General features: G+C 36.2%; 1 protein-coding gene across 10 annotated transcripts in view; it reads left to right on the plus strand.

Annotated features, from left to right (window-relative positions):
- Nucleotides 1-25,269, plus strand: part of ptprub (protein tyrosine phosphatase receptor type Ub) — a 261,558-nt gene that overhangs the window by 115,663 nt on the left and 120,626 nt on the right. For all 10 annotated transcript variants that reach the window (XM_067405445.1, XM_067405447.1, XM_067405448.1 and 7 more), the window contains exon 3: nt 11,897-12,168. In XM_067405445.1, coding sequence (XP_067261546.1) covers nt 11,897-12,168 — 272 coding nt within the window. The remainder of the gene's footprint in view (nt 1-11,896; nt 12,169-25,269) is intronic.

The raw sequence follows: 25,269 nt of genomic DNA on the forward strand, positions 1-25,269 counted from the left end.
ATACGTTTTCATGTTTTTACAACGTATTGCGTTCACTGCATTCATCAAACTCAAACATTTAACCCTTTTACCAAAGTTATTGCTAGAAAAAAAGATCAAACACATTTTTTTTTTCCTCCAAACAAACATTTTTGGCCAACATATGTTATGCGATAATACATATGCAATGCAGACATGTTTTTGTGAACTTTGTATGCTTTTGACAATTTTGTGTTATCTGAAAGTTTAAGTGCAATAAGACATGTAAGAGAAATTAGTTTAATACTCACGGGACGCACCATCTGACATCCAGCTTTCTGTGTGCGTGCGTACGCTCAGAAAACCATATATCAGAAGTTTAAACTCTTATGGCTTTAAAACGCATCCAAATAATTAGACTAACGTTCATGATGACGAAGAACTGCAATGTCACGTAAACATGGTCGCAATAGAGATAATCAAACCCAAACAGATGTTTTAGTTTTTGGCAGAGTATCCGAGGCACAAGCTGTAAAGGCTCTGTGCTCTTCTGGAAAGTGGGGTGAGGAGCAGAAGCTCATTTGCATTTAAAGATACATGCACGAAAACAGCATGTTTTTCCTTCCACTCAAAAATGGGCATTTAAAACATGGTATAATAAATGATCTGTGGGGTATTTTGAGCTGAAACTTCACAGACACATTGTAGAGACTAGGGATGTGTGAGCTGATTAGTCAATTAAACGATACTGCTGCTGCTGCTAGTCGACTGGGAAAGTACTAGTTTTTTGCAATTTTTTTTTTTTTTTGCATATTTAATGTTTTGCTTTATATTTTTTTACAAAGGTTATGTTGAAATTAATATATTATTTTGAAAAGTGTATATCTGTAGTGGAAAACTAAATTTTTAAATTTTACCTCAGATTTTGCATGCGTTTGTTTTCTCTGTGGCGCTCACGGCAGGTTCAGAGAAGTGTCCACTTAGAAGATGAGCAAGTTGAGGGAGTATTTTGAAACTAAACTTTTCAGGGGTCCACTATTTGGTTGCAAAAATTTCCATTTAAACGGTTATTAAATTAGACGTTGTGCACATCCCTACTGGGGAAATCTGAGACTAACAATACTGTGCAAAAGTCTTAGGCCCCCAGATGTTGTTTTAGCAATGGTATAATGACCATATATAACTATTTCTCAGTCTCTTTATTAGAATATAACCAGAAAATACTGTAGGAAATTTGTATGCAATATTAAAAAACAGAAAAAATCAGAAAGAAAATGACTTCTATACACTTGTCAAGTCAAACTGAAGAAAATATAAATTAATTACAAATTGTATATAAACAAATAAATAACATGAAAAAAATAAAAAATAAAATAATAGCAGTCTATAGTAGTCTCAGCCAATCGTAGCGAGGGGCGGAAAAGAGGAAACGGGTGACGGGTGACGCGGCTGGCGAGCTCTGCTAAAACTCCCGAGCTGAATACGAAAAAGAAAGTGCACAGACATGCAACATTGTCAAATCCCGAAGTGGAAGCCGGTGAGCACTCTTAAAAATTCACTTTGCATCTGTAAATGAGGCAGAATGATGCTGGTGTAGCGGCAGATGCCGATTCAGTTAATGACGCAGCAACTATGTCTGTGCTGGGCACGGAAAATTTCCTGACCTAACGTACTTTAACTTTTCGATACGTGCCTGATTAAAGCAAAATGTAGTGCTATGTGGTAAATTTTAATGGTATTATTGCACTAGTGTATTGATTTGTATATCCGTGTTTGTATTTCGATTTAATCACGAGAGAAATTGACAATGGAACGTTAATTATTTCTTCGGTTCACGTGATTAAGATCGCTAAAATAATGTGATAAATCTAATTTCATATGCGCATATTGTAATTTTAAGTGTTTAGGTTAATTTTCTGGAATGTGAATGTTGCAGATTATACTAATTAAGTTTATTAAGCTCGTTAATAACATCATTTTAGAGTGCTTCATGTTAAAAAATATATACAAAGAACTCAAAGATAAAAACAGATGTTTAATAAGCTTTATTTACAATTCATTTACATTTTCTGTATTTTTGTTTCTGTTAAAGGTTTTTCACCTTTCTTCTGTTGGAATAGTTGATGTTTTTCAAAAAAAAGAAAAGTGGAATCCAGTTCCAGCTCCGTTGATGATTTTACCTTCCCTATCAAGCGGGGAAATTGTGCACACATAAAAATATGCTTGACAAGGCTAAAGTGGCAAGTATTTAGTGACCTCCCCTTACACTTGAGCAATAGCAGGAACCTGGCTCTCTTAAACCTAAATGGAATGGAAAAGGACTGGAAGGCCAAGAAAACTTTCAAAATATGATGAGAAGTTTCTCAGATTTTCTTTTTTGAGAAACTGGAAGAAGTCCAGGAGGTCACACTAAATACAGAATTTTGCTTGAAGAAGCCATTTTGTTATGATTTATTTATTTATTTTTACATTTTGTGTGCATATTTTCTGTATTTTCTGTTTGCATCGTAACAAAGTCCAAAAAATAAATATGGATGGTCATTAAAGCGTTAGTTCACCCAAAAATGAAAATAATGTCATTAATTACTCACCCTCATTTCATTCTACACCCCTAAGACATTCATCTTCGGAACACAATTTAAGATATTTTAGACTAAATCCGATAGACAGCAATGGTACTTCCTTTCTCAAGATCCATAAAGGTACTAAAAACATACCTAAATCAGTTCATGTGAGTACAGTGGTTCTAATATTTTTTGTGTGCCATAAAAACAAAATAACGACTTTAAAAATATCTAGTGATGGCTGATTTCATAACTGCTTCTTGATGCTTCAGAGCTTTACGAATCAAATCAGTGGATCGGAGCACCAAAGTCACGTGATTTCAGCAGTTTGACGGTTTGATACGCTATCGAAATCACTGATTTGACTCAAAGGATTCATAATGCCCTGAAGCAGTGTTTTGAAATCGGCCATCACTAGATATTGTTAAAAAGTTTTTTTTTTGTTTTTTTTGCGCACAAACAATATACTCGTTGCTTTATAATATTAAGATAGAACCACTGAACTCACATGAACTGATTTAAAGCAGATTTTATCTTTTTCTATGACTACGACCCCTTATTCATGCAAAGTGGCAAGTGCCTTTACCCCAGGTCTGTCCGTCCTTCTCTGACTTTCTGTTTCTAATAATCTTCTTGTTTTCCATTTCACCTTTATCTGCCCTCCCTTTGTTTTGTCTCTCATTCCGTTTCAGGCCTCAACTTTCGAGTCCACTCTAACTTTTTGGTGATTGCATCTTTCAGCCTTTCACTCGTCCACCTCAACGCTGTCCTTGGTCTTTTCTTGACTCCTGTTTTCTCCGAGATAGCATCTCGGTTAGCTAGCGAGTGGCTGTTTTCCTGCGCTGCACCGTTTGAATGACGATGGGCTCAATCACTCCAAATCTCGTTATGTATGTTCCTGCGCCCTTGGGAGGGTTAGCAGCGAATGGATGGGACTTTATCAGATTTCACCAGCCTTGGAGGCATAATTCACCAAAGGTCACCTTATGTTTGATATTTCTAGTTTATGTGAACAGTATGTCTGTGCCCGTGTGTAAGGGAGGCTTTACGATGAGGTGAGTAGTCAAAGGTTAACCAGTGATGCTTTCAGTGTAAATATCAAAAAGGCAAGAGGGACGTCTGACCTTATTGAACGGTTCAGCAGGAGGTTCTTTGCTCTTCTTGGCTGAGTTTACATCTAAAATGCCCTGAAAGTACACAAAGTCTTGTTTTGGTACAGTACATTAGTGCTTTTTCAGCCTTGGTTTGTTTATATATTTCCCTCGTGTGTTGTTTATGTCTGACATTGTATCTTTTATCGTTCCAGTGCTAATGCAATTCACACAATCCATTTTGGAAAAAAAAAGAAAAAGGTTGAGGGAGAAAATAGACATTGAAGGTTAGAAGTTCACATCATTCATAACGGAGAAAGAGGACAAGGCTCTCTTAGACTTGATGCTGACTGACACTGATTATGGTGACTCGGTTTTACACAGAATTGCTAACCTGGAGTCATGCTAGGTAATAAAACTTTGGGTCATTTTCAAGGATATAATTGAATATGTATGATCTCTAATGCACAGAATGATGTATGATGTATGATGTCTATCTCTAATAAAACGAGGAGCTTGATCCATTACTGCTTATGTTTCCCTAGTCTTAGTTGAAACACAGTGGAAATGTTTTATGAATGCCACAAATTACTGTGAACCGTGGAAGCGTCTTTACAAGAGTATTTTATTGACTGCTCTTGAGAGTAGCTTTGTAACACAATTAACCTTTGAACAATCACCAGAAACATTTTCTTTTCGAGCGATAAGACAGAATGAGTTTACTTAATTAAGGATACACTGAACATTTTTATCAGTAATCATTTTATAAATCAAATTATCTCAGCTTGAATTAGCTTTTCTTGTGTTCAGCCTTGGTCAACACCTTTATTTTAGCACCTGCTATTGACAGTAAACAGGATCGAGTTTTAGGCAGAATTAACTCAACAACAGTAATAGACTTAATGTGAGGACAAAAACTAATCATAAGGCGATTGTAAGACCTGTTGTTATTAGACAGTTTCTTCAGAGCAATATTCTCTAAAACTTTACAGGTTTAAAATTGAATTGCCATATTGCGCACAATTATGGCTGAGGATCTCTGATAAAACAACAGGAGGTTAGAGGCTGCTAATAGAGGCTGTGAAAGTACACAATTCTGGGAACAAAAAACAGTTTTGCCTTGACAGTCATTTAAAAGACAGTAGATGTTTTGCCTGTGAGTGCTATATACAGTGTACAATTGGAATATACATAAACATATACAATTATCACACCATTTCAAAATGACAGATCCAAAATACTAGCTGCTTATTTCTTCTTTAAACCTTTGGTACACTTGGCTCATAGACTTCCATTGTTAAGTCTCTAAGTGTAAACATATTTTTTGTTGTTTTTACAAACTGAGGGACAAGCTAAAATTATTTTCTGTGTGCCACAGATGCTGTCGATAAAGCTTGTATTTATCCTGAAAAATTCCCTTAATGATCACGGTTTAAGGGAAATTAAATGGTGACTAATCAACATTTTAGTCCTGTAAGAGAAATTCTAGCAGCTGCCCTAGCTTTCTGATGTTTCAGGTTGGCTCTAAGAGATTGGATTCAGATCTGAAGCAGGAGAAGATGATAGCGAGAAGCAAAATGTCAGCACCAATATATTGTGCTGTGCCCCACTCCCACCTATGAGAAAGAGAGGGACAGGGTGCCAGCGTAGTCAGATGGGTTCTGGGGCCTCTGGCTGAGATATATGGTCAGCTCTGTTGTTTGGGTTCAGATTCAATATGATATGATGAAGCACAGACTCTCCACTGTGAATTCAATCAGTCTCTCCTTGAGAGAGTTCTGGAGTGTGCTCTCAAATGTCACCATGTGTTTTCCACTGTTTTAGTGGAAGCTTTTTTGAATGTGCTGGTTGCACTATAATAAAGGAATATGAATACATCTATCTGGCTGTCTGTTTCGGTTTGTTCATTCGGTACATCTTGCAATATATTTCATTATCTATAAATGTATTCATGTACATGTCTGTTTTGATTGCACCTATATAGATGCAGACATTTTAGAAGCTTATGATTGCCAGAAATTATATACACAGTCTCTACTTTAGTGGTGGGGAATGTAATGCCAGTAGGTGGCAGCAAGTAAATGTCTTCATGAGTGAGTCATTGAATCATTCATTCAAATGATTAATTCAAAACACTGATTCATTCAGGAATTAAGTGACTGTCCTTATGAGTGAGTCATTGAATCATTCATTCAGATAATTAATTCAAAACACTGATGCTGCGTCCGAAATCAAATACTTCTCTTCTATATTGCATGCGAAAAACAGTGTGCCAACAGAGAAGTATGTCTGAATTCACAGTATTCGTAGGCACAAAGTACCCAGATGGTGAGATTCTGAAGTGCACATACGATGGGCACCTTAGTATCCCATGAGGCCATGGGAGAGGATTTGTGAATGGAGTTGAAGGGACGTAACTGACGCTGGTAGGACATATGACTGTAACAACATGGCAGATGTTGTAGGTCCGAATTCATTCATACTACACGCATTTGTACTATATAGAACATACTTTTTTAATGGTTGTGAAGTAAATTTAAATTCAAATGTAGTACCTACTCAACAGTACGCGATTTCGGACGCAGCTTGGTTCATTCAAGAATGAAGTGACTGTCCTTATGAGTGAGCCACTGAAACATTTATTCAAATAACTCAATTAACTTCAAAAATGCAAATTCATTTGTGAGTGAATCTGCTGCTTATTGCATGGAGATTTGTTGGAGTTTTGTTGTGGTAAAAGGATAGTTCACCCAAAAATGAAAATGTTATCATTTAGTCATCCTCAAGTTGTTCCAAACTTCTATGAATTTCTTTCTTCTGCTGAAAACAAAAGAAGATATTTTGAAGAATATGGGTAATTTATGGGCCCCACTGACTTCCAAGGTATGGGGGGAAAAATACTATGGAAGTCAATGTGGCCCATCAACTGTTTGGTTACCAACATTCTTGAGGTGTAAATGATGACATAATTTTCATTTTTGGGTGAATTATCCTTTTAAGTGCATGCAGACACTGGTGTTTCCAAAACATTCCTCTGTTTGTTTAAACACCTAACGACAAGAAATGTTCACTCATCCATTGACTTGAGTTTGGGGCGGTGCTATCTGACCAATTGAATCATGATACCAGCCATCAAAACATTTATATTACAATAGAACAATCTTGTTTTAAAAACCAGGCATGTAAAAAATTATGCTGTACTATATCTACTGTTCAAACTAGATAAAAAGCTCTAATAGTATTTGCTTCTTGCTTCGAGATTCTTTGCTGTTTGATTAATTGTATATTCCTAAAATGTCTATTTTTATATATGTCTGTCCATCAGATCTTATATATCTGTCCATCTAGTTTATTAATCTGGCAGCAATTTAGCTACATCGATATTGATGTCTTTAATTAGCCATTTCATCAAGTCAACAGCTTTACTTTCATGGGCTTGAGAAAATCAACAGTACCTCATGAACGTCATAATTCCTTGCTTACAGTTACTCTCAAAAGCTCCTCTTTGGGTTGAGGTGCATGTTTAATATAGATAAATCACTCTTTATCTGTAGATTTAGCTGTGTTCCTTTCTTTTCCATCCTTGTGATGTGCTCTTCAGAAGTCTCTAGAGTGCAATATGAAGAAGCCTTAAGAAATCTAATTAACCAGAATGCCTTGAGAGAGCAGGGCTTTTCACACACATGTACACTCAGACATACATAAATCAAGGGATGTCCTAGGTGCTTTGGAGAGGGCCTGGTCCCAGAGCCATTAGTTATTAGTTATGATCCTTTTTCCAAGTTTTTTTTAAAAGTGTGTGTACACCTGATTTTCCGACTTAAACTTCTTTTTGTGGCATATTTTGCTTGAAATCTGTGCTTATACTATTTAAAATAAATGCCATCTGATTCGATTTTTATTTATTGCAGTGGCAGTCATACATTTTTAACTGCGGCTTACATGTTCAAACACTTTTTGCGGCCAGTATATATTTAATAAGCTGTTATTATTCAGTACATGATAGATGAAAGAGTCAAGGTGAGAGTCAGGAGCCATACCACTCTCCAACACAATGCCAGCTTTTGCCCACTGACTAGATTATTTCTACGTGTCATTTCAACTTGGCTGTAAAGTCTCTTTCTTTGTTAGGTACTGTAATTTAAAGCTGTTAACCTTCAGCTTAGGAAAATGGGGTTTTCTTTTAATGAAGGTTTTTTGTCCTTCTCTATGAGAAGACCTTATAAAAATTCCTTTGATACCAAGGCAACAAGGACAGTCTGGTCCTATCTCATATTTTTCAAGTGAATCAACACAAAGACCTTGGGATGGAGTGATGGTTGTCTTCTAGGGCATTTTGTTCAGTAAGCAGATGAACACATGAAGGGTGGCATGTCCTGATTAGGGAGGACAGAAAAACCATGGTTAGAAGCTCGTCCTCATGTGTATATATATATGAATGGTTCAGATGTAATTATTCACTCAGCCTCACCTTGCAGATGGAGCTCCTAACCCCAACGTCCCACCGTCCTCTGTGTGTAAACGGCACGCCATGCTGATTAATAACAAGTAGGCCGAATGTTCTCTTATGTGCTTGCATTTGAGATTGTGCTCAATTAAAGGGTTAGTTCACCCAAAAATGAAAATTCTGTCATTTATTACTTACCCTCATGCCGTTCCACACCCGTAAAACCTTCTTCGGAACACACATTAAGATATTTTAGTTGAAATCCGATGGCTCTATGAGGCCTCCATAGGGAACAATGACACTTCCTCTCTCAAGATCCATAAAGGTACTAAAAACATATTTAAATCAGTTCATGTGAGTACAGTGGCTCAATATTAATATTATAAAGCAACGAGAATATTTTTGGATCGCCAAAACTTATTTAGTGATGGCCGATTTCAAAGCACTGCTTCATGAAGCATCGGAGCACAATGAATCAGTGTATCGAATCATGATTCAGATCATGTGTCAAACTGCCAACGGCTGAAATCACGTTACTTTGTCGCTCCAAACAGCAGATTCGACACACTGATTCATAATGCTCCGATGCTTCCTGAAGCAGTGTTTTGAAATCGGCCATCACTAAATAAGTCCTTATTTAGTTTTTTTGGCGCTCCAAAAATATTCTCGTTGCTTTATAATATTAATATTGAGCCACTGTACTCACATGAACCGATTTAAATATGTTTTTAGTACCTTTATGGATCTTGAGAGAGGAAGTGTCCATTGCTCCCTATGGAGGCCTCACGGAGCTATAGAATTTCAACTAAAATATCTTAATTTGTGTTCTGAAGATTAATGAAGGTCTTACGGGTGTGAAACGGCATGAGGGTGAGTAATAAATGACAGCATTTTAATTTTTGGGTGAACTAGCCCTTTAAGGATGTTTAACTATATAAAATCTTGAGAATTTAAAATTCTTTTTATGTTAAGAATAAACTGTATTGACCTTGAAGTAGACTGTCACTTTTGATCAATTTAATGCACCATTGTGGAATAAAAGTATCAATTTCTTTCGAAAAATAACTCTTAGTGACTCTCAGAGTTTCAAATGGCAGTGTATATATTTATGTTCTTAGAAGAAATACAAAAAAGTAAGTTAAAATGTCTGGGACTAAAATGGAAAACAATTTATAAAAAAAAAAAAAAGAAGAAAAAAAAGTTATAATCTGTCCTGGCAAACTACAACCCCATTTCCAGAAAAGTTGGGGACATTTTGTAAAATGTAACAAAATCTAGAAACTATTAATTCTCTTGAACCTTTATTTAACTCACAAATGTACAAAGAAAATATTTCCAATGTTTTCACTGACCAACTTAATTGTTTTTTTTATAAACAGATTTAGATTTTGATATCTGCAACACACAGAGGCATGTTTACCACTGTGTCACATCAACTTTTCTTTTTAATTACACTTTTTATTTGTTCGGGAGCTGAGAATACTAATTGTTAAAGTTTTGCAAGTGGAATTTTTGCCCAGTCTCATCTGATAAAAGATACAAGACTGCTCAGTAGTGTGTGGTCATCATTGTCTGATTCTCCTTTTCATGATGGGCCATATAGTAAGAGACAGATCTGGACTGCAGACAGATCAGTCAAGCACATCCCTTCTATGGTGTACAGTGTCTACAAAACCACTCTGATGTATCACGTGCAGAATGAGGCCTAACATTGTCTTGCTTCCCAGGAAGGATGTCATCTTGATGGCAGTTTATGTCTTTGTACAATCCCAATATACGCCTCCACATCAATGGTTCCTTCACACACATGTAAGTCACCTATGCCGTTTGAACAGTTGCACCCCAATACCCTGCTTTTGCACCTGTCACTTATGAAAGTCTTGATGGTTCCTTTCGTCTTTGGGACTTAGAACTCAATGTCAGTTTTTTCCCAAAAACATGCTGAAACGTGGACACATTTCTGCTGTCTTTTAGACCATCTGAGATGAGCTCGGGGCCAGGGAACTCGGCAGCATCTCTGCATTGAACTGATGTATACCTTTCTCCTTGAGTAACAGAGATTCAAGTTGCATTTCTTGATGCAGCCTGTGGCAGACTGTGTTAAGTGACAATAGATTTCCAAAGTACTCCCGAGCTCATGTGGCTGTATTTAACACAATAGCATGATGGTTTCTCATGTAATGCTGTCTGAGGGCTTGAAGGTCACGCACATTGAACAGAAGTTTTCTGACTGGCCGTACACAGACAGATTTCTCTGGATTCCCTGAATTTTTTCACAATATTATGTATAGTACATGGTGAAGGACATAAATTCTTTGCAATCTTGCATTGAGAAAAGTGATTTTTTGAATTGTTTGACAATTCTCTCATGAAATTTGTTACAAAGTGTTGAGCCATGGCCCATCTTTGCTTGCAAAGACTGAGATGCTCTTTTATACCAAAACACGATACCCTCACCTATTACCAATTCCTGCTAATTGTGGACTGTTTTAAAAGAGTTTATCTTGGATATTCTATGATCTTTTCACTTTCATTTTGCCTCTGTCCCAACTTTTGGAGTGTGTTGCAGCCATCAAAATCATAATTTGTTTATATTTACAAAATACAATTATGCTGTTCAGTGAAAACATTGGAAATCATTTCTTTGTATTTTTGTGAGTTATGTTCAAGAGAATTAATCATTCACAGATTGTGGATTTTATTGCATTTTACAAACTGTCCCAACTTTTCTGGATATGGGGTTTGTAGAATGATTGTTAATTATTATTATTATTATTATTATTATTATTTATTTATTTATTTATTTATTTATTTTTGAATTTTTTTTAGAATATCTCCTTTTTTTATTTTCTTTAAAACCATCCTAGGGAACAGAAAAGTTCCCCTAATTGAAGAATCACCCATGCATATGCCTGTTTTGAGTATTTGTGCCTGTTGCTATACCAACACCTCACAAATTTTTGTCTTTGTACAGAGAAATTTTGCATTTGTCACACTCCGCAGAGACAGAGAGCCTTGAGGCTAAAAAGAGCATGAAAGACGTTTTAGTATTCCGTGCTGTGTGTTGTCTCTCTCTCTCTGTGCTCAGAATTGAGAGAGTAATGCCAAAATTGTCATCCTTTGTGAACTCACTGAAGGGAGAGATAGTCTGCGGAAAGAGACAAATAGACAAACAAGGGCTTTTGAAAAGTAGGAACAGGAAAACTACACAGAAGTTTCTGAGAAGGCTGTAATACAGCAGATATGCTCCATGGAGAAGCTGGATATTCATTTCCCCCTCAGTCTCTTTTAGTCTCTCTGAGCTTAGTGTATATGTGCCTGTGTCTTTAAGCGGGCATGCTCTAATATGCACTAAAGCTCTCCACAAATGTTTGTAGCCACACAGAGATATGAAATGTTTTCTTATTCAGTTCTTGCTTTTCGATTTCTGTTTTATATTGTATTTGATGACCAAACACAAAGTGATTATATTAAACAAACAGTTAAAAATGGAAATTCTGTCATAATTTACTTACCCTCATTTCAGTCCAAACCTGTATGAGTCTTTCTTGACATAAAAGAAGCATTATTTCCCATACAACGAGAGCATACAGTGGATGTTAACCTCCACAAAGGACATAAAGCAACATAAAAGTATCATAAAACAGGTTCATATGACCCATATGCTATATTCCATGCCTTCTGAAGTGATATGAGTGATTTGTGTGAGGAACCATTTGAAATTTAAGACTACGTCTTTTAATTGGTTGATATTTGAGTGTGTGTGTATGTTTGTATGTGATGGCTCTGACCTTTGGCTGATTCTTCCCTCTTGCTGTGTTTTCTTCCTCCTCAAGGCTCCTACATGATGGTCAACTCCTCCCAGCATGCAGCGGGGCAGAGGGCTCAGCTTCTGCTGCAGACGCTAAGTGAAAACGACACGCACTGCGTGCAGTTCAGCTACTTCCTGTACAGCAGAGACGGCCACAGCCCGGGGGCGCTGCGGGTTTATGTGCGGGTCAATGGTGGACCGCTTGGTATTCCCGTGTGGAATGTCTCTGGCTCACGTGGACGACAGTGGCACCAGGTGGAATTGGCAGTCAGCACTTTCTGGCCAAATGAGTACCAGGTGAGCAACATTATGAATTAGTGACTGTCTTTTCTGGTTGGTTGCACGAAATAGGACGTTTGTAAGTTATTTTTCTTTCTTACACTGATTGATGTCACATGCAGTATATTTATGTATGTGTTTAAATGCTTAATTTACAAAATGGATGATTAAAAGTGTTTTTGGTTACTAGATGAGGGAATGAATTCTTACCTTTGGAGAGTACATGTGAATATCTTGGTATATATCAAAGTACCATAGTAACCCTACTGGAAAATGAAGCTGTGTTAAAGACAATGGTAGTTGGTTTTCAGCTGGTCATTAGCTGGCCTACGAGGGTCATTAGTTGGTCTTAGCTAGTCTAAGCTATTTATTAGTTGGTCTAAAGTGGTCATTAACTATTCCTGGAGAGTCATTAGAAAATACAGTTTGGTTATCCGTTGGTTTAAGATGCTCATTAGATGGAACAAGCTGGGGCCCGTTCTTCGTAAGTAGCTAACTCAGTTAGCTGGATTTGATTGTTGACGATTTGGCATGATCTTTGATCGTTTGGTTCTTCGAAGCTCATCCTAAACTTGCTGTCATAGCAACAGGTCCGTAAGCTCAAACCTGCTCGGGAGCAGGCTTATTTCATGTAAACAGGATTAGATTGCATCTTTTTAAGCGGAGGTGATGTTTAAAGTCTGTCCCAGCCTCTGCTACTTTCCCACAAGAGTACCCTAATGTAAACCAGGGACAATAATAATGATTTAAAAATAAATTTGCAAATAACACTATAATGCCGTGTAGTGTCATAATATAGACACCGACAGTTTTACTCTGTGAGAGATTCATTCGTGAGGGAATAATTACGTAATATTTTTTATTGGAGTTTTACACACATGATGTACAGATGTCTATGCCATACATGCATTTGTGCACATATATTATGGGATTGGCTTGATGAAGTGCAGGAGATGCAGATAACTTGATTTTGACCCTTAAGAAACTTTAATTAATGCTGTCAAATATGCTTCAAAGGTAAATTAGTTGCTAATTACAACATTGAAATAAAAAATTGAATGTACAAATAATAGAAATTGTGAATATAGACTAAATAATTGGGTAATCATGTAAAAAAAAAAAATAGTGCACATTTCATTTATCTAACATTTATGTCGTTCTTCTCTCATTTATTCACTTGGCTGTTTCCTTATAAATGTCTAGAAATTCGTCAGTTTTTCTGTTTTTTAGTTTTTTAGTTTTTCGTCAGGTGTCTTTTCTCATTCTATGATGTCATTACGTTGCCGTCTTGACTCCAGCCAATCGCTGCATTGCTGATCAATGTTTCTACTATCGATACATATCCCCTTTTAAGCCAACACATGAACGCGCAATTATCTCAGATAACTCAATCCAGCGATACTAATCATACACAACAGGTGTGTTCGAAGAACCCAATTAGCCGGATCATGATTAGCACGATGATATCATCTTGGATGTGTCATTTGATCTCGGATGTAATAAGCGACATACGAAGAACGGGCCCCTGGTCATTAGCTGGTAGGGCTGTGCAATATGGACAAAATAATCATATTGCGATTTTATTTATTTATTTATTTTTTAAATGAATATTGCAATTGCGATTTTGGCTATTGTTTTTGCTTTTTCAAATATGCTACATTCTAAATGTATTCAGTGCACAAGAAGTGCATAACATTTCACATTTAAATAACATAGTATTAACAGCTTGATAAACAGAGATGGCATCTTTTGGTATCTTTTGTTGAGTGTTTGTATTAGTCTTCGGAAGCCGCACCATGACTTTGCATTTATGTTAGGTGATCGCGTTGGTAATTTTTTGATCCTTTCTCATAAGGCGTGATGCTTGCAAATGCTTGAACAATGGTACTTGTTCAGTCGCTTCAGGCTGGCTTTGAGCTGTGCTTTTGTTAGTTTCGATGGACTTTGTCGACACGCATCGATCATAGAGTTTTTTATGGCTTTTTTTAAGTGCTGTAACAGGTTTGTTGTATTGCCCCGTTTTGTTGCAGTAATCTCACAGGTCTTGCAAATTACCTTGCTCTCTGACACATCCTCTCTCCTGAATTCAAAATACTCCAAAATATTCTGAATTAAAATATAAATAAATTAATAAATAAAACTCTAGTCTTATGTGATTTAGAAATTGCATGTGCTCAAATCACAATTGTTTTGTGATTAATTGCACAGCCCTATTAGCTGGTCTAAACTAGTAATTAAGAGAGAGTCCTTAGTATGTCCAAGTTGGTTTAAGATGCTTATTAGCTCGTTAGCTGGTATAAGATAGTTGTTAGTTGGTCTAAGTTAGTCCTCGGTTGGTCTAAGATACTTCTTAGTTGATACAAACTGCTCATTAGCTAGTCTATGATGGTTGTTAGTTGGTTAAATCTGGTCATTAGTTAGTGCAAGCTAGCAAACAATCTTGAACCAGCAATAAACCAACTACCAGATAGTCATACCAGTAAGATGGTCAAAAGGTTTTTTTGAACATGGTGGCTGGTCAACAAGCTAATGTCTAGTTTAGACCAGCTATCATGTTTTAAAACGCTTCAGAAATGTCAGATTCTAAGCTTATTACTTTGTCATATTTTTCTTGAAACAGTAGAGTATGCCACAAATGAACAATATGTGTGATAGCTGTTGAAATCTCAATGGCAGACTAGTAAACTGATTTTTGACTAAGTGCACATAAAGTTGCTTTGACACAAAGATGGTATATCAGAGCTCCACCAACAGTGGCATACACTGACATCCCTTTTCCTCACATCGAGGTATTACACAACCAGTGATGGAGCTACTGTCTTATTAGTCATGCCCTTTGCACTGTTTAATTAGCATTGATCTCGGCATGAATGTAGGTTACTGCTGTAGGGCTTGGACAAGCCCACAATATAAACCAAGTCAATAGTGTTGACACATCTTAGTCAACTAGTAACCTAATTTCCTTACTGTACCAGTACAGTTCTGTACCCTTGCTTACGAAATGACAGCTCATTCACGCCCCCCCCAAGCCGATCGATTGGTGTCAATGGTCGGTCTGCAATTGGGTAGACGGAGGGGGCTTCATCCATAAATTCAATTTCTCCTTTCTGCAAACTCTGCGCAGATGTCAGAAAGCAATTAAGTTGAGTAGTGTTCGCTTTATTGTGAACTGTCAATCTCTCCAACCTAATTAACTTTCACATGCCAGTGAAAAGATGTGGCCTTCATGTGTAAATAATAGTCCTCCCGCCAGTCAACAAGATGTGAAGGTGGAGGGGACATGACAATAGGGGGAATTTGTTGTGTGTGTCTGCATAGTCGATTCGACGTCACTTTGAGTTTTGTTGAGTGCACATGAAGAAAACCTGTTTTTCTCCATAAATCGAGGAATTCAGCTGGCTAACCTTTTGTAATGGATGGTAGAATGTGGTTCATAAAGCATCTTACTGACAGCTTTCAATAAAAGCTGTGTATGATTAGGAAATACGTTTTTATTAGCAACATGTGTTGCTAATAATTGTTTTACCTTTGCCTTTTTTAGGGATACACTGAAATTTTGGTAACCCGAAAACTTTCAACAGATGAAATGGCAAAATGTATTTTTGGTCTCGGCTGAAATAGTTTTGGAGAGCTGAAATCACTGACCAAAACAGTGACTTTTAATTAGCACTTCTCTGATTATGTGTTTTGACTGTTTCACCGTCTCTTTTTTGCACATAACGTTGATACAAAAGGTAAATATGTCAGCATAATACACAGTTACTTTTAAATGTTGTCAATGAAAATGCAATTTGCCCCAAAAAGTTATGCTAGAGTAGCAATATTGAAAACTTCTGAAATATCGAGAGGCGACTTGTTGTCAGATATCTTTACAATGACTGGCTTAATTTAACACTTGAGAACACAACACTCTGAACAGTTTACTGATTTACCCAATTACCCAAATTTAAATACTAAAACTTTCATTTCAGTTTTCAGCTAAATGAAAACTTTGATTTCAGTCTTGCTAAAAAGTTCATTTTGGTGCATTTACTTTTTCTTTTTTTTAGAGGGCTCTTAAAAGCAACGTCACAGCGTACGATAGTAGCTAATGTCTTTGCATGTTCTTTTGTTTAATTTAGCCAATGAAAAACGTATCACGTTTTTTTGTGATTGATCTTCTTCAAGATAATTAGAATAGCTTTTTCGGTTCTACTTGTAGCAGGTTGCTAGAAGGCTAATTAGTTAGCGGTATGCTAATCTAATAGGCCAATAAACTTGAGGTAAAGGCAGACCTCTTTGTGTATTGCTAATGATACACTGTAAAACTCTAATAACAGCACAGACGTTTTGTTTTTTTCCATAACAGTGAAAGTGTTTGAATGCAGAGTGTTGTAGACATCTTGTTTCTGTATTTTTCAACCAGTGGCTGAACGACTGCCATAATAGTTTGTGCATTTGATGAGGTGATGAGCTTGCTATTTTTCAGCGTAGTTTTCTCTCAATGGGGTGTCAGCACACTAAATCACACTATGGGCTTGGAAGATGGCAGACTGTCCTGACCAATGGTGAAACTAGAGCCCTGCCACAGTCCCAGCGGGTGCCGCGTCAAGGCTAGTTTACTAAAACTGAGCCAACAAGAGGATCATTTAAAGCTCAGTTCTAGCATTTGTTATATTTCGAGACCATTCGGATGATCTTCCATGGCAACGATGTTCGACCCCTTAGCAGTTGCCGTAATTAAATTCTCTCTGTTTATATGTACTTAGTTGCTTTGTATTTTTCTTTTGTCTTTATCTCTGCCTTTTCTTTGTACTTCCTGCTGACTCTGTTTAGCTTTTCCTGCAGTTTCTGATTTGCGCCCTCATACCTCCTTTCATTCATTTTGCTGCTTCTCAAATCCAGCTGGTGTCATTTTTCAGGGATAGTCTTGGGTAAGCAAAAAGATACAGGAATAGTTTATCTAAAAATGCAAATCCTCATACCATTCCAAACCTGTATGTGGTTATTAAGGGGGCTGTCATGCTCCAGAAGTACATCATAAATGTAGTCTGACAATATTTCAAGTTTTCTAAAGCCTTGTGATAGGTTTGTGTGAGAAATCAATCAAAATGTAATGCATTATCACTTTTTAATCACTTATATTCTTTCCTTTCAGACCAAAGTTTGCAGCTAGCCCCAATTTAGGTCTAGAATTTAATAATTGTATGTCATGTTTGGTTTAAATCAGTGTTAATTTTGACAGCAAATTTTGATTTAGTTTTAGTCATGGTCTTTTGACTAAAATCCCTTTTAGTTTTAGGCATATTTTAGTCAACTAAATATTCTAAGATATTATAATTTAGTTGTATTGTTATGCATCGATTAAGCATTTCTCTAAAATATCCAAACTCACCATATATTCCTGGGGAAAACATCTATAAACCTGTTAATACGAATGATATTAAGGTTGAAACATGCAATAAAGACACAGAGTTAACTGCTGTGACAAACAAAATGTCTTTATTTATCTTACAATTAAATAAAACCACTTCTCATAAAGAAACAAGAACATGGTCTTCTTTTTAATTAATGATATACAGTATGCATTCTTTATAACAACTTGCAACATTCTTCATTCTTTCAAGCAGACATATTTATTTGGATAAATTAAATAGAGATTAATCCTTATTGAAGCTATTAAAGTTATTCAGTTTTTTTTTGTTTGATTAACATTAATGACGGGCAGCAGCAGGTTTATTAGACTGCTGTCACTTTAAGGCAGAATGCACGGATCCAATACACTGATACACTTCTGATATTCTCCCAGCTGTTTGCATTCACTTAAGACATAACCAGCTGTGTTTAAATGAATACTTGTCCGATGATGATGAGGTTTTCTGTGTGCTTACAGAAAATCTGGCTGAATTGAGCTCTCTTTCACGTTGTCACATCTTTTCAGATTTATCCATATGTCTGCTTTTCTCTTCTTCCAGACGTTTACATTTTTGAATGTTTTCTGAGACATGCAGCAAGTGTATGCCAACTTATAAGTCTTTCGGGTAGATCAGCACTTTACAATTCAAATGTGCGCATGGACATCAGTGCTGACTGAATCTCTTCCCAAATCGTCCCTCCCTAACATTTTTATCTCATTTGTAGTCGTTGATGAAAATGTCAGTAGATTTTCATCATAGTTTTTGTCTTTCAAAATTGGTTTTTACTTAGTTATCATCTTGTTTTTGTATGGCCGGTCAGTTTATGTAATATTATTATTATTATTATTATTATTATTATCCTTTATTGAGCTTGACATCCCGATGTCACTATGAACTGCTGTTGTAGGGCAAGATTCAAAAGATTCTACTATTGTGTTTCACAGTAAGAGCACACAGGTTTGAAAATAAGGGTGAGTAAGTGATTGGATTTTTATTTTGTGGTGAGCTATTTCTTTAAACTGAATGAGTGTGTGAAACATTGTTTATCACTTCAAGCCAGGATTTTTTTTTTTTTTTTTTCATAACAAGGGTAAATGGAGCTGTGTGCCCATCTCTGTGTCATCCTGGTCTTTTTCCTGGAACACTGAGTCAAACCCATGAACTCTGTGTATTTGCCTTGAGGATGTGCCTTAGACCTTTGCTATCAGACTAAAAAAGTAGAATCACGGACAGTTTGCATGTCCTTTGTTAGTTTTCCAGTGTTGTCTTTTGTAGATTCTTTTCTGCTTACTGCAACTGGCTTTCCTACATTCAGGAGCGAGAATGAGACAAGAAATCAGTCCTGTAAAAAGGCTTATGCTAGTAATGTCTTCTAAGATCCTTTCAGCCTTGATGGCAGCCAAAATTGCCCAACAATTGCCTCATGACTCATCACAATAAGGATGAGAGGAAAATCAAACAAAACAAGTACAACAGAGGAAAAAAGAAACATTGTCTGCTGTCATAAAGTAATACAAAATAAATAAAGGCAGAAATATCAGTGTTAAGGGCAGCAAAGTGACATTGTACATTTGTATTTCAGCCAGTAAACAATAAAAACAACCAAACAAAAAAACTCACTGGAAAGCTTCTGAGAGGACTTGTTCAAGGACAAATTGGCTTTTAGCTCTGATGTTTAAATATTATCCAGAGTTTGTATCAATATCATGTCTGGCTCATCTATGAGTGATTGCTCAAGTTGAAGAGGTCCACTTCTCTTGAGAACATGAGGACTTTGCTTTCACTGCTAAGAGATCAGTGAAACCATACAATACTGTGTTGTCCCAAAGCTGAAAAACTGATAATTTCATGAAATTAAATTCGCTCACGTAACAAGACCACCCAGACTGAATCTCTATGTGGAAGGAGCTAATAGCCTGTTTGTTTGACTCTTGTTTTGCCTCATAATTAAGGGTTTCATACAAAATAATGTTTATTTCCTCATAATCGTAATGAATGGATGTAGATGATAATAGATTTCTGATAAACAAGTCCACAGGTTGATTATTTTGACAATGTGTTGTCCACACTGGGTGTTTCCTGTTGCCTACATTTGAATTTTATTTTCTATTATTAACAAAGTAAACACTAGGGTTGTGTGCCATTGAGTTCAACTGTCAATTCCAATTCAATTCATGGATTGATAATGAATTATGGTATGTTAAATTTATAATGTAATTTTGACAATTTTCACCCTGCTTTGTATTCTTACAGTGTCAGTAGTATATGTAAATGAAAAATGTTTACTCGTTCTCTGTGTTACCTGGACCAAGACATGCAGATTTATTTGTCAGCAAAAGTCTGCTGGATGACACGTTTTCTTGAAAACTACAGATTATACTTGTGCATTTTTGTATCCCTGCCCACCGATAGTCTATCGACAGAGGGTTATTGACAAAGCAGTTATTGTAAGGTTTATAAAATTGTATCGTATTTAGTCTACTCTTTTAACAGAATTATGGTAAAAATGGAACACTATGGCAACAGCTTTCTTATTGCACCCAGGAACAATACATGTCGACACCATTATGACAAAGTTTGCTAAGAAATATTTCCTACTAAAGCAAGATGGTATTCGACTCTGGTAAGCGTATCTATAGCAGATTATTGGAAGTGGCTTTGGATGGCAAAATGCTCAGTGCATTATGGGTGTTGAAGTGTTCCTACCTATTTGGCACAAGGGAAGAGAACAGTCTTTTTTCTGTTTTCTCTAGTCAGGAAGCACTGATTTCAACTGTTTTTGCCTTTCTACTACACTTTAAAACAGTTCAGAATACTCAAAAATTTTTAAAGGTGCCCTCGAATGAAAAATTGAATTTATCTTGGCATAGTCAAATAACAAGAGTTCAGTACATGGAAATGACATACAGTGAGTCTCAAACTCCATTGTTTCCTCCTTCTTATATAAATCTCAGTGGTTTAAAAGACCTCCGAAGAACAGGCGAATCTCAACATAACACCGACTGTTACGTAACAGTCAGGGTGTACGCCCCCAATATTTGCATATGCCAGCCCATGTTATCAACATTATGAAAGGCATTAGACAAGGGCAGCCAGTATTAATGTCTGGATCTGCACAGGTGAATCAACAGACTAGGTAAGCAAGCAAGAACAATAGCGAAAAATGGCAAATGGAGCAATAATAACTGACATGATCCATGATATCATGATATTTTTAGTGATATTTGTGAATTGTCTTTCTAAATGTTTCGTTAGCATGTTGCTAATGTACTGTTAAATGTGGTTAAAGTTACCATCGTTTCTTACTGTACCATCGCTATTTTCATTATTAAACACTTGCAGTCTGTATTATGCATAAACACAACTTCATTCTTTATAAATCTCTCCAACAGTGTAGCATTAGCCGTTAGCCACGGAGCACAGCCTCAAATTCATTTAGAATCAATGTAAACAATATAACAGTATACAATACTCACATAATCCGCCGCATGCATGACTAAAGATCCATTTGAGGGTTATATTAGCTGTGTAAACTTTGTTTATGCACTGTTCAAGGCAAGCGCAAGCTCCGTGGGCGTGGAGCAGGAGAATTAAAGGGCCAGTAGCCCTGAATCGACTCATTTATAATGATGCCCCAAAATAGGCAGTTAAAAAATGAATTAAAAACAATCTATGGGGTATTTTGAGCTGAAACTTCACAGACACATTCAGGGGACACCTTAGACTTATATTACATCTTTTTTTTTTTTTTTTTTTTTTTTTTAAGTTCTAGGACTTAATTTTTTCTTTTGTACTACACAAACTTGTTAATTACAATTTAATTGAAACATTGAATCAACTCAATCTTTATGGTTAAGTGTTAGTTAGGAACAGCACACTAGCATGCGCTAATGTAACTATCAAAGAAACTATCACTATATACTTGCATGACTTGTTAATCAACATGCAGTATATATAGACTTGAAGTTTTGCAGCGCATTCTCGATCTAACCACAGGCACTATGATGGTAAGTACCTTACAAAACTTCAACATAACAGAAGCACATTCAAATACCAAAATAACAGAGCATTAAACAATAACACAAACACACAAAAATACTTAAATTCAAAATTTATTCTCCCTATACAGTCTGATGCAAAGCATGCTGGAAAATAGAAATCTGCTGCAACTTAGACCGCTTACTAATATCATATTAGGAGTTAATGAGTTTTTCTATTAAGTGAACTTTAAAAGGGTCATATGATGTTCCTAAAAAGAACATTATTTTGTGTATTTGGTTTAATGCAATTTGTTTACGCAGTTTTAGGTTAAAAGAGTCATCATTTTACACATACCGTACATTATTGTTGCTCCTTTATGCCCCGCCTTTCTGAAACACGTCGATTTTTACAAAGCTCATTGTTCTGAAAAGCGCGGTGTGCTCTGATTGGCCAGTGATCCAGCACATTGCGATTGGCCCAAATACCTTAAGCATTCAGTTACAATAGATTTCATTTTTTTTAATAATAATTAGCTATAAATATAAATAAAACTGTAGTAATGATCAGATTCAGTGATCAGACTACTACTACTACTACTACTACTATTATTCTTAATAATAATAATAATGTATTATATTTATTATCATCATCATACTCATTATTATGAATTATATAAATATTTTTATTTAATTTATATAATATACTTTTATTAATTTATCTAGCATTCATTTTAATGTATACACAATATATTTGAATTTCAATGTCAATGTTACAAACTAGTTAGCTAAAAACAACAAGATTTTTTGTTACTTGAAAATGTATGATTCTGTTGAGCAAAACAAAATTCTTTTCTGACTGCAAGGTTAATTGTTTTGATTGTATTGAACTGTCAGTTAAGAAATGTCTAATTATCAGGGAATAAGCAATTAGTCAAAAGTAATGATGTCTCAACTTCTGTCAGACTAATGAAGTCCCTCTGTTCTGCGTTTGATACGGAGTTCGGTTTTTACAAGTTTCATATACAGTAACAATGGGCTCTGTATCACTATACATGTGAAATGAGATGGCGGCCTGTCTCTCATGATATGATGGGCCCCCACATTTATGTGACACGAGATACCATATTTCCGGCTGTCTACCATGTCTGAACATCAGTAGAGAGAAAGGAATGGAATGAAGGAAAATTGAATAGACAGAGATGGGGAGAGATTGGGAGGAAGAGCAGAATGGAAAAGGGTAGGAATCACCTTGAGTTTGAAATATTCGAGTTGAAATCTCCCCTGTCTGCCATGCTCGCTCATATATTTCTGCTGTTATTGGTGAAGGTGTAATAGATAGTGGGAACTCGTTATCAAATATTAAAGATGTTATCGGGCCTGCCAGGACTGCCAAAAAGAATCTAGCTTCATTCCGTCCATACCTTTTCGTCTGAATCGTTCTCTCTCTATCTCTCACTTCTGTCTCTCACAGGCTTCCAATTAAATTCACATCACATCAACAAATCTGTTTCTGTGTTTTGTCTCTCCGCCACATTGAACAACGAAGCTGAAGCTACGAAAGAGTAATTCAACCTGACACACTCTTAAGAAAATGCATGAGAGTCTAAATAATAAAAAATGATGGGGGGGTAGAAGAAAGAAATGTAAGACATAAGAAGACGTTAGGTCAGTCACATTAATAAAAATAATGTAGATGAATGAAATGCATTCCACCAGGATGAATTCATTGCATAAGCAGACAGGATAGAATGCATTTAAGTTTTTAGCTGTCAAGCTTCATTATTTTAATCTTGTCTTTTTTATTCTGTTGACTAAAAACATGCCAAACTAAGTAGGTCTATAATACCTGCAGAAAGTTATTTGTTAGTATTATCATGATGGTTTAGTTTTAGAGCCATACACAGCTATTTAAAAAAAAAAAAAAAAAATCAGTAGAGAAAGATACTTTTTGATCCAGATGTTATAGTTACAACATCTGCCAATTGGTTCTAATTGGATCAACCTAATCAGCCAAACCTTGACCCGTTGGTCAGGACTGGATAATTCTGAGGAGAACTTGTCCTTGTTAGAGAGCATGGTTTGTTTGTGTCTGTCCACCTTGATTGCGGTCCTTCACATCTTATTTCTCTCTCTCGCTCTCTCTGGCTGAGCTCATCAACCCCAAAATTTTACTTTGTGCATTTTAACCTTTTCAACTGGTGCGTGTAGCTGTTTAAAATGTGTTTTAAAAGCTTAGAATGTGGATTTTAGAATGAATACAGGCGATCTGGCATAATTACTCATAACTACTGCAGTTTCAACTCTGTTTCATAATTTATGAAATAAGATCATAGTAATAGTAATCGTGATAGTTTCTCTGTGTTCTGTTCCTGTTTTGCCTATATTCCTTTTGCTAGTTTGTCTCCATGGTTTTTGGTGGAGTTCTCACATGTTCCTAGTTACGTTAATTATCCCTGTATGTATTTAAGCCCTGAGTTTCCTTCGTTCTAATGTCCGGTATCGTCAATGTTATGTGATCTACTGAGTTTTCCATTGTGGATTTATTGATTAAAGTTAAAACTAAAACTAAAAACTATTAAAACTAAAAGTTATTTTTTTTTCCTTATCCTTACTCCTTTCGTCGTGTTCTTCATTACACCCACATGTGACTATCTTTCAACCTTGAAACATACACATATTAATCTGATCTATGCTGTCACAAGTCTTGAGGACTATAGAGATTATTGTGTCCTTAGCAGAGTAGGAAAATATAGGATTCAACTCAGCCCTGCATTGCCTTAGCCAGAAAGAGTCTTTTTTATATCCATCATAAATCAGAGAGATTTGTTCCTTGAGTAGTTTTCAGGAGGGAAGTATGCACTGATTAGAATAAATGTGATATGGGTAGAGGATTTTTAATAGTGTAGGGGTGTCTACATTTTGTCTTTTGTTTCGGAGGGCTGATGGCATGTCAGCAGCAGAACACCCTTGGAATGGTGGGGGAAATTCAAAAACACATTTCAGAGTAATCTCCCGTTGCATCATCCTGCAAGTCTGCTGTCAGTTTATTGTGGTTATATGGCAGTCCTTTCCAACAGGAGATTAAAGTTGGGTTACAGAGCCGGAGCCAGCGCTGGCTGTATATTCTGTTGTCTATAGTCACTTTCCTCCTCTCTTCCCGCAAAGCACGTTATTTTTTAGATCCCAATCAGAGACTTCACATCCATCTTCACATATGTCGGCGTCGTTATAGGTCAAGGAAGGGTTAGGAGCATGAAATCATGCTGTTCCATGATAAAATAAGAGGCTTCTGACAGACTGGAATGTTCTGCTGACCAGGTGATGGGGAAATTGAACATGGAATGAAGCCCCAGTACCATGACAGCTCTGAGAGATACTGCGGTCAACTATGTGCTTCGGCCGCAAAACATACAAATCCCCTTTCGGCGATGGCAACGATCCCGGATAATTTGACCATGAGTCAGGTCTCTTCAACTTTAGGCACATTTACACTACCATTCAAAGGTTTGGGGTTGTTTTTTTGAAAGAGATTAATACTTTTATTCAGCAAGGATGCATTAAATTGATCAAAAGAAACAGTAAAGACTTACATTGTTTACAAAAAAAAAAAAAAAGAAAGAAAGAAAATTCTATTTCAAATGAATGCTTCTTTTAACTTTTTGTGGTAACACTTTATTTTAGGGTCTTTTAACTAGTTGCTTATTAGCATGCACATTACTAGAATATTGGCTATTTATTATTAC

This window comes from Chanodichthys erythropterus, chromosome 2 (genome assembly GCF_024489055.1).
Source record: "Chanodichthys erythropterus isolate Z2021 chromosome 2, ASM2448905v1, whole genome shotgun sequence".
Taxonomy (NCBI): domain Eukaryota; kingdom Metazoa; phylum Chordata; class Actinopteri; order Cypriniformes; family Xenocyprididae; genus Chanodichthys; species Chanodichthys erythropterus.